Source organism: Folsomia candida, unplaced genomic scaffold (assembly GCF_002217175.1).
Source record: "Folsomia candida strain VU population unplaced genomic scaffold, ASM221717v1 Fcan01_Sc002, whole genome shotgun sequence".
Lineage (NCBI taxonomy): Eukaryota > Metazoa > Arthropoda > Collembola > Entomobryomorpha > Isotomidae > Folsomia > Folsomia candida.
The window spans coordinates 16,142,044-16,152,887 of NW_019091194.1; the positions used below are offsets into that span (position 1 = coordinate 16,142,044).

Here is a 10,844-nt window from a genome sequence, read left to right on the forward strand (position 1 = left end):
AAGTTATTGTTGGATGTCCTTGTCCAGTCCAGTTATGTTTTCCTAATTTACCTCAAATTAAGTCATAACGTAATCAGGCGAATATCTGCCTGCAACTGTAACTCCATTACTTGAACTCAAGGGCACTATTAGCTCTCATAATAATAATAATTCTCGAATATAATTTGGAAGTCGTATCATATTTCCATACCCAATATGCTATACTTATGTACGTACGAATGTGTGGCTTATTATGAGCACGGAATGACATGAAAATTTCAGGTCTCACAAGAGTAGAATATGCATGTTTGATTCTCTGCGTTCATGTGCATTATCGTATATTCGTATATTTATTATAGGAAGTAGAATTGGGTCACATGAAGTGCCTGACAGTGACACATTAATAGCAGTCTGTGCATAAGTTAATTCTTCGTGGTCAATTAGGAATCGGTGGTAACATTCAAGCAGTTCTGCATGCATAATAATCAGCAAAGTTCTTCATGGAAAGATTTCATTCGGATCGGTTATTGGGTGGTGGGTGCTCAGTCAGAAGCAATAAAACTAATCGTAAGCATAATAATAATGAAAAGGTCGACGTTCTTCCGAAACAGGTACGAAAGTAGATTTCCCCTCCACTTGCCCCGCACGATTGCTTGACATTTAGTATCTCTTGTGTCTTTTAACGGTTGCGACAAATGGTGGAGTTACAAATAAAATAATTATTTTTTAAATCGTTGGTACACGTCCCATGGTCGTGTGTACCAACGACTTTGACCTTTAATAACTTTTGAATGGGCAGACATAGAGATTTAATTCGTTAAGATGAAATCATCGTAATTTTTAGCTTGATTTTTTAAGATCAAAATCTCGAGGGTACTATTTCGAAAATTAAATTTGAAATCCCAGTGTGCAGCGTTTGTTTAGCCCGAGTCAGGGTCAGTGTCAGCTTCTAAACTTTAGTCAGACGACCTGCACCAACTACTATTCGTAATCGGCAAAAATGTTCCCACAATCCAGCATGCAAAATTTCAGCTCCTTGACCAATTTTAAAACCAGTACGGGTCTCAGTCTTCTGGGCTGGGCCCACAAAAATATTCATATTCGATGAATATGAACATTATTCATATTCTTTAGTCTGATGTGCCCTTACCCATGATACCGAATTTTATTTTTATTCTACCAATATAAAAAGCAGCGTGGGTCACCTTGTTAAATCTCTGTGGAAAAAATCTTAATATTTAGTTCATATTTTTCAATCTGGTCTACCCCCACGGGGTCGTGCCAAATTTCAGTCTTCTACGAGTGTCTAATTTCATCTTTTTAATACAATTTTTGAAAATCGATATGGGTCACCCCCTTAAAGGTCCCTCCACATAAAAATGGTACCAATTTCAATTCATATTCTTTCATCAGGGGCCATTAGCAATCTCTGCACTAATTTCAGCTCGATGGATAATTTTCAAAAATCGGTATGGTATCGGGTCCCTCCAGTCGGAAATTTTCCCAATTTAAATTCATATTCTTCAATTAGACACCATTAGCAATCTCAATGCCAGTTTACAGCTTTCAACGAGGATTTTGAAATACTCCACCCACCCAGATGACCACCACAGGTCGACCACTTAATTGATTTCGCCCATCTTCAAACTTAACTCCTCATTTGTCACATACTACATGTATACCAAATTTAAAGTCGCTAGGCCGAGTTTAACGAAAGTTATCGTAAAATGATCGGACGGACAGACAGACGGACAGACAGACGGACATGACGGTTACAAAATTACATTTCCAAAACTGTAACCAATGGCATATTTTCAACAATTTTTAGTTTTCTAAAAATGAAAATTTATTTTGTAACTCGGCCATTTGTCGTAACCTTATAGATTGATAAAGTGTCAAATAATCTTGCTTGCCCCGTCATGTTTGTTGTCGTGCGTTCCCTGGACGATATTGACATATCGATGTACTGGTGGCGTGCTGCTGATTTGCATGTTTGGTGCGTATCAAATTGGACTAGCATGGAGAGTCATTATATTTTATATATGGGGATGAACCCCATGATATATTTGGCTATTCCTACTTCCAAACAGCCTCGGCTACTGGCCCCCTTCATTCGTTGACAAGGGGAAAGTACGGCAAATGTATTTCGAAGAAGCCAGGAAGTAATATCACATCGTGACTCATTTTGTGAACCCGACAATAAGTTATTACTTTGGCATAAGAAAACTTTGTTGAAGAGTGAAAGTTCTCAAGCACATACATATTTTCATATATTACTCTGAATGTGACACCTGACTGGCTCGTCTTTTTACTTCCGGTGAAAGTCATCGTTCTCTTTAGTTTGGTAAAGTTTTAAATCCTCATTCGCAATATATTTCTTCGCACCTGCCTTTCTGCCACTCCGAATAAAGCATTCGATGTTACGAAACCTCTCTTGAAACCGATTTTCAACGAATTTAGGTTTATTTCTCAAAACCACGATAAGCTTTTATTTTACTGCGGAACGATATACATAAATCTGAATTGATCAATTAAGTGAGCAGCCAGACCATTTAAAAATACCGAATATGTACCTTCACATACATACTGCAATATCTAAATAGCCCAGTTAACCTTTATTTTATTGCAATTCTGGGTCTGTAATGCACTAATTTAATTGCTCTATAAAACAAAAATAAACCGGGGTACTAAAAATTATACATATTTTACAGGATCATGTGGAGTGATCGAGTGACGTTAACAAATTTTAAAGGTAGTTTCTGGAACAAAATTGTTCTGGACAAAATTCTGGAATCCACACTTTGAGCAAACAGATCTACGACTCTTAAAGATATTCAATCACAAATTCTGGACAATTTCAACATGAAGGTGAGACAATGCCTTAACTTATTTCTTGTTATGTAGTTTGCAATTAATCTGCATCCTGTTTTCGAAGAAGTTGTTAATGTCTTGCTGGAGCATTTTAAAAACTTGCTTGATATTTATTGGCAACCAACAACCTGAACCTGGTGCATGGGAAAATGATTCATAAAACAAGTGCATACAGTGTCGGACAGATGTCTACGTCCACATAGTCGCGTCAATTTCATTTTCAAATTGTCACTGAACTACTGAACCAATTTTCATCATTGATATATCAAATTCTCACAAATTTAACGTAATTTCATAGCACATTATTAGTTTTCCGCTAAAAAATTTATTTTAGGCCAGAGATGTATTTTAATTCAAAATGAAAACAATTGGATGGACAAAAATCAACGTCCAGTCAGAGAAAACATACAAAAAAAACTGTAATTTATAAGGAATGTTATAACAATTAATTTTTAATATTTGGTTGGGCCTCCGTTCGCTTTAAGGACGGCTTCAAGGCGTCGAGTCATAGAGTTTACCAAATTCTTGGTCACATCTTCAGAAATGGTTTCCCAAACTTCACGAATTCTGGATTTTAGGCCCGGAATTCCTGAAAAAGATTTTTTTCTTATTTCTCTTTCAATGTGGTCCCACAGATGCTCAATGGGATTCAAGTCTGGAGATTGGGGAGGCCATTCTAGCTTCGGAATTTTTTTTTCTTGAAGTATTCCATGGTGGACGTGGCAGAGTGTTTCGGATCGTTGTCTTGTTGGAAGGCAAATCGTCGTCCAAGTCCAAGTTTTCGAACAGATTCCTGGATATTACGGTCAAGTATTCCCTGGTACTTGTATTGGTCCATAATTCCGTCAACAAATTCCATTTTTCCTGCCCCACTTGAAGCCATGCATCCCCACACCATTACCGACCCGCCGCCGTGCTTAACTGTGGGGTTGAGATTTTTTGGATTCAAAGCTTCTTTTGGATATCTCCACACTCTACGACGCCCATCTGACCCAAAGACATTGAACTTTGACTCGTCAGTCCATAAAATATGTCCCAGAATGTTTGTGGCTTGGAAATGTGGTCTCTGGCAAACTTCACTCGTTTGGTTGCATTCCTCGGTACAATAAGAGGCTTCCGGACTGCTCTGTGGGATTTCAAATTTCCCTTATTCAGTGTTCTTTGGATGGTCATAGGACTAACCTGTTTGCCGAACATCTCCTTGATCTCGGTAGATAGCTTTGGAGCACTAAGTGAGGGTGTAACGTTGACTTTGTTGAGCACGTGGCGTACTTCTCGGTGAGCCAAAATCGGTTTTCGACCACTTCTGACCTTGTTTTGGACTGAACCATTAGCTCTAAAGTTCTTAATGATTGTCTGGATGGTTGTCCTTGCTAATTTATACTTGGTCCCTATTTGTCTCTGCGACAGCCCCCCTTTTTGTCCACCCTTCCAGTCCTGAATGACAAGATCTCGAATAGCGATAGGAATTTCCTTGCGTGTCGACGCCATCATATTTTTCTGGAAGAAAATTATTTAAAAATTAATGCGGCATATGTTATTGATAGATTTATTAAGTTACCTGATTTTATAAATTGGAGAGATTTTTGTTGTTGACAATTAAAGTGAAGTGGACGTAGACTTTTGTCCGCTCAAATTTCATCCTCTCTCGCTCTGCACTATGATTCTCAGTTTTCCCAAAATTTTCAGAAATAACTCATATGTTTTATGAAATTACGTTAAATTTGTGAGAATTTGATATCTCAATGATGAAAATTGGTTCAGTAGTTCAGTGACAATTTGAAAATGAAATTGACGCGACTATGTGGACGTAGACATCTGTCCGACACTGTAGTATGCACTGCATGCATACATACAAAATACATATATGAACATACTACAAATTATGACTATGCACTGTAGGCATACTGTATTTTAATAATAGAATGCCTACAAATCGAGTTTGGAAGATTTAGTACGAATCCTAAGTATGAGTGTATGTATTTCCCGGATGTATATATTTAAGTGAAAGTTGTCAGTCCAGCTTTTATTCTCACGATAGTTAAAGTCAAGAGTACTTCATGAGGAGTGCACACTTTTTTATGTTCACACGCATACAAGTTGTCATCTCAAATGTAAAAGTATGTATGCATATTATGAAAACTTTTCAAAATTGTCAATGGCGTGGCGTCTGGTGTTGATTGTGGTTAGAGATGCAGGTCATCCTTATAAATTCTTGTATCATCATAATCCATATTTTACTTATTGAACTCCATATTGTGCATTTATAGATTAAACATCGCATTGGATCCTGCATGACAAACTTTTGCTCCTTGCAAAACCATTTAATCGAGATTGAGCCGCAGCACCGGAAATGGCGTCGGATTCACGGAATGGAGCTGCCACTCCACCCCCAGCAGATTCTTGTCTGGGTCTTGATGACCCTTTTCCTCATCTTCACATATGTATTCCTAATCCCCGACCTTCCTCCAGCCTACGCGCTTCCAGTCTACATTGCCACCAGCATTACTTATGCCACGATGATGATTTCCTACTTTGCTGCCACCCTCATTGACCCCGGTCATCCCGCCGTAAGGTCAGCAAAGCTAAGAAAACCCGTTCCTGAATTCGACCGAACCAAACACGCCCACGTCATCGAGAATGGGCGCTGTCACTTGTGTAATATTACCGTGTTTCATCAAAGGACAAAACATTGCAGCATTTGTAATAAATGCGTGGATAATTTTGGTAAGTACCTCCTCAGTTCTTCTGTTTCACATGTATGCATAATTAAAATAAAAATTGAATGTATTCATAATACGATACATATTTTTTTAGACCATCACTGCCGCTGGCTGAATCAATGTGTGGGAGGACGAAATTACAAGTTTTTCGTGATTACAGTAGTGTCTAGCATTTTGGCTTGCGCCTTGATTATTTCGTTCAGCGTTATAGTTCTTGTTCGAATCTTTACGACAAATGGAATTTCCAACGAACCCCTCCGCCTGGATTATAACGGTGATAATAACACTGTTGGGAACTTCAGCATCAGCAATAATCACTCCCGCATCGCCCAAAAACCAGAGTCCAGAGAGCTACCAAAAAAATTGAACATCAGCGACCTCGCCGACCACGATGGTTTGTCCGTTCTAAACGAGAAAAACACGGCAATTTCCAATAATAGCATTAATAATACTAATAATAACTCCAGAATAACCAAGTCATATCTGATCGACGAGTATCGAGTGCCAAAAACAGTGATGTACATCTTTGTATCAGTCATATGTATCGTAGCTGTAGGAATGCTGATTCATCTCCTCGTGTTTCACATTTACATTGGGTGCAAAGGTCTCACCACGTACGAGTATTTGAAACCAACCCCCATCGTATTCAAGCCACCTGATGAGGAGATAAAGGACTTGGACGGCATTGAGGAGACACGTCACAACGGCAAAAACGGGTTCTCTCGGAGACAAACCATCGAAAGTGTCAAAGATAGTCACGAGAGGATTAATATTGAGAACAAAAGTTCAATTGAGCAACAGTCTGAGGACGACATTTGGTCGACAATGACGGAGATTGACCTAAACGCTCCAGAAGGAGCGACATTACCACGAGTAGCAAATACTAATCATCGTCCTTCGAGCGGTCAAGAAACTAACCTCGTAAGATCGAACAATTTGAAAAATTCTAACGGAACGGATGAAACACTTCACAAAAAATATTTTAAAAGCATTTCCAAACCATATCGAGGTTTAACTGGATTGCTTGGAAAAAATTCCAATAAAATTAATCCAAGAGCTAGTATACACAATGATGAGACAAATACTACATAATGCAATGCGGAAGTTTGGTTACCATTCCGGCAACCCATTTTATAATTTGATATGAGATAAGTAATTCTTAATATTTTTGATTTCTTCTAATTTGCTCATAAACTCATCTTTTTATTATGTTCAACGTTTTTCATATTTTTCTTTTTGACATGTACATAACGCTACACTCAATTTTATTTATAACAGTCAATTATTGTAATCATTATTTCTCAATTCAATTTTAGATGAATTTTATCTCTGAGAGAAATGCATATTGTTTTGTAAAATAATCTAAATAATATTTAGATTAAATTAATTTGAAATATTATGCAAGATTTCACAAGATAAGCTGCATGCATTCAAAATTACGGTTATTAATATTGAGGACTATGTTCTATATATATTTTCACACTGATGATAAATATGGATTGTGTCAGTCAAAATTATATAATTATGTTGTGTGCATATGTGAATATATTTATGTAAAGTTTGTAGTTCTTTAAACATTTTTCATTATCATGTAGTTTTCGTTGTATATTATTATTGTATATTGTGTATTTTGTTGCAAAGTTGTATGTACATATGTATGTAGGTATGTATGTAATATAAAGTGAGCTGTAGAAATGTCGGTTAACTTCTCAGGGAAATAATTAATTTTGGTGTATTAATTAATGTTAAAATTAATGTAATTGTGTACAAATGTCTGCATTATCTGTTTTATTAGAGATTTTTTGCAATATATTTTTGCTTGTCAGGAGGACACCAAGATATAATGAAGGCAATGATCAAATTTAATGAGGGTGAAGAGTATGTATTTTGTGTACAATTCTGTCAAATAAACTACTCAAAAATAAATATACTTATCTCAAAATCATTGATTTTCTCGTGGTAAGGCCTATTTGATGAACAAGAATTTCAAATGTGTAGTCAATTATCCCGACCACACACTTACTTATTTTATGAATAAGCATACAAGCTAGATAGTTTTTACTTAAATAAAACTATTAATTTAGTGTAGGAGTTGGCATTCTCGAAGAATAGTCCAATTACACCATATAGATTAATTTTTCCGTTTTTCGAAATTCGAATTTTACACTAACAGTACACACGCTTTAGGTATTTTTCCCGAAGAACTCCCTTTGTGAGCCACGTAATAGTCAGAATCTTTGGACTCGGTCACATTGAAGGTCTAAACAAACAAACTTATCAGAATTCTCATCTCCATCCAATATTATTTCCAAAAAGTCTCATTTTACCTCATTTGCGAACACACTTATTTCATCCGGGTTTCTCGCTACGTAGTCGTACATCACTTTCACCTTCATCTGAATCCCATTTGTGCCAAGAGAATCGTCCAACATGGAATCATCAATTGAAAAGGACTGGGCCAGATTCACACTGCTCAGAGGCATTCTGAAATAAATTGCAACTTTCACTTGTTTTTTCTTCGTCTCACGATCCACCTGACTAATTATATAGCTTCGTTAAAGTTGTATCGTTATTTACGTCACGAGATCTTTATTGAGATCCAACATTAGTTGATGACACCTTGCAAAATATGTGGTTTGAGCTTGGACAAAAGACTTTAAATTTTCCACAAGTCGATCTCGGGAGGCCATTAAAACTTCGAGCTGAACTTTGGTAATTTCGCCCTGTTGATTGAATTCAGCTTGAGCTTGGATCACCTCTTGCTCTGCCTGGAGTCCAAATATTATGCTTCATGGTGTGAAATATTATTGCAAATGTTGATGTGAAATTTGATCAGTTAGTACCTGCTGGATTAGCACACGAGGATCTGTTCCGTCTTTCTGCATTACAAAATATAGATGAGGCAGTGAAAGTCTTACAACTTTACTTATCACTTATATGTATTTGTATTGAACTCACTGTGGGCATACTGCTCATACTCCTAGCTTTCCTTAATTTGTTTTTCGCTGCGTCTAAATCTAACCTACACATTTTCATACATCAGTTATAAAAATAATACCAAACTATGTAGTAAGTACAACTCGACTTAGCCCGAGTCAGTGCATGGTTTCGCCCAGTCTGTTTAAAATTGCTCAGAAATTAGTGTGGGTCACAACGTAGACAACGTAAAGGCATTTCCACATTTAATTTCATATTTAGTACGTCATGGTCATATGCAAAATTCATGCACAAAATTAACTTATTACGAAAGATAAAAAACCGTATGTATAACTGGGTGGGTCACTCAAACTGAATTTGTTTTACGAATATCTCAAGGCAATGTGGTAATGCCCATAAATGCAATAGAAAATTTGAAAAGTTTCACACCCATTGATGATGGAGGGGTCCTGGATATATATTGCTTCTTATCGGTATGATAAATCGGACAGACAGACGTGACAGTTCCAAAAGGTCTGACTCGAGCTAAAACTACTCAAATTTCGTTTACATAGAATATAGATAGACAAACCTCTTCATTTCTAATGTTTTTCGCTCTTTGGTTGCATTTTTCACTTCATTGTCCAGGAATCTATTGAGAGGGTCGACAAATGAATCAACAGCCACGTTAATAAATTCTCTCTCAGTTTGTCCCAATTTGAGCTCTGATGTCCCAACTTTTATGAGCATGCTGCCTATAAATGTCGTCACAAATTAGCATTTCATTTTATTCAGATGTGGGAGTGTGTATCTAAAACGGATCCAGTCCGTCTCACCGTATGCTGCGGTGGGACCAAAGTCATTTCCTGCTTCAAGCATGCCTTGGCCCAAGACTTCCATGTTGCTCATCCGCGGAGGACGTTTCTTGTCAATTTTCTCCAACACAAAGTCTTCAACTCTTTGACCTATATGCCCGACCAATTTAATATAAAATGATGTCCAGGGAGATAAGATTCAGGGAGAGGCGTAGAATGAAAATTACAATAAATGAGCCATACGTTTGTCATATATAGGCATTTATACTTAATTCTGTGAAGACCATCGTTTTATGCACATCATACTGCTTACCCGGATTTGGTGTCAAAACAGACTCGGTGTCTTTTACAATTTTCTGGGTCCAATTCCGAGCCTCATCTGCTTGCTTACACAAAGCTTCGAGCTGGGGATCCAGGTTTGTTTTCTCTGACGAGTAGATCACCTCAGAGGACATCTAAAAAACAGAACATGATGCTCATCTGCCTCTGTTAACCAAACTCAGGACACGACTTTCTCCTTCTTCTTTATTGGATTCTCCTCTAATGCAAGTAGTAAGTAATCCCCTGGTCTTATCCTACGTAATGGTGCACCCAGGTGCATTTCCACTAACGTAAATAATACCCACGAGAGCGAAGAAGCAGATTGCTTTGTTTCTTTCTCTTTATTCTATCGAATTGTGTGCTACATAATGAAATTGAATCTCTCCATCGCGAAATGTAATTCCATAATATAGAAATGCGTGCAACGTTACCTGTTTTGCTCGATTAATGAAAGCGCCTGCTGCCTGCTGAGCGTCCCCCACAAATTTCCCTATATTGAACTCCATTATAATTCCTTTTATGATTAGACCTAAACAAAAGACGGGTCGGTATCGGTTTCACAAAGGGAGACTGTGTACAGCAATATGTATCTTCCTGCTGCGTCTAGCAAAGAAGTGAGAGCCAAATCTATGGTTGAAGTATTTTAAAGAAATTCTTCTAAGGAACGTTTATTGCTGTCAAGAGTTGATAATTCAATTTTGAAATGGCACAATAATCGACTATGTTCCTGAGGCTATTCTTCTGCTTGCTAGGAAATTGTTAAAATATCCAGCAGAGTTTTAGCGTGGCGGATTAAACTACTGGAATTCTGTGCATGCATGGATGACGCACAGGTTGAGGAAACATGCTCCCATGTCGTTAAAACAACTGCTGTGACAAAATAGGAGAGATAATTGGATAAAATGAAGGGCTGCCTCACAATGAGGGAGATTAGTGGGATGAGAATGTTGTCTAACGAACGAGGAACAGCACAAGCACGGGTTTTCCTTCTCAACCACGAGAGAAAGTGGCTGAGGAAGGAATCGTGCTGGAGAAAGTCTTCTTCGGAGCCAGTGAATGGTGCAGTTCTGGAAAAGTGTGCAAAATACTACTAAAAGGAAAGTTTGCCTATGAACGAGCTTTCTCCGACCAGTCGTGGTGATGGTGTATGTATACAACTGCATGGGTGGTGTAAGCTGAATGCCTGAAAATATTTGGATTACAAAAGCTCGGAAGCTTG

General features: G+C 37.6%; 2 protein-coding genes across 7 annotated transcripts; one reads left to right on the forward strand and one right to left on the reverse strand.

The window, feature by feature from the left end:
- The first annotated feature begins 300 nt into the window (after positions 1 to 300).
- LOC110844738 (palmitoyltransferase ZDHHC1) lies at positions 301 to 7,518 on the forward strand. Of its 6 annotated transcripts, none has more exons than XM_022091015.2 (4): positions 301 to 590; positions 2,691 to 2,847; positions 5,121 to 5,577; positions 5,668 to 7,518. In XM_022091015.2, the coding sequence occupies exons 2-4, from the start codon at positions 2,842 to 2,844 to the stop codon at positions 6,663 to 6,665; spliced, it is 1,461 nt and encodes a 486-aa protein (XP_021946707.1). In that variant the 5' UTR covers positions 301 to 590; positions 2,691 to 2,841; the 3' UTR covers positions 6,666 to 7,518. The 6 variants fall into 6 exon arrangements, with proteins under 6 accessions (XP_021946707.1, XP_035704366.1, XP_035704368.1 ...); XM_035848473.1 differs by having other exon boundaries at positions 301 to 546; XM_035848475.1 differs by lacking the exon at positions 301 to 590 and adding an exon at positions 1,840 to 1,975.
- On the reverse strand, positions 7,307 to 10,731 carry LOC110843526 (endophilin-B1-like). The gene is made up of 9 exons (XM_022089492.2): positions 10,057 to 10,731; positions 9,618 to 9,759; positions 9,326 to 9,454; positions 9,082 to 9,244; positions 8,532 to 8,595; positions 8,417 to 8,452; positions 8,151 to 8,341; positions 7,901 to 8,057; positions 7,307 to 7,833 (listed from the first exon to the last, which is right to left on the reverse strand). Exons 1-9 carry the CDS (start codon positions 10,129 to 10,131, stop codon positions 7,735 to 7,737), a joined length of 1,056 nt encoding a protein of 351 aa, XP_021945184.1. The 5' UTR covers positions 10,132 to 10,731; the 3' UTR covers positions 7,307 to 7,734.
- Positions 10,732 to 10,844: the final 113 nt, after the last annotated feature.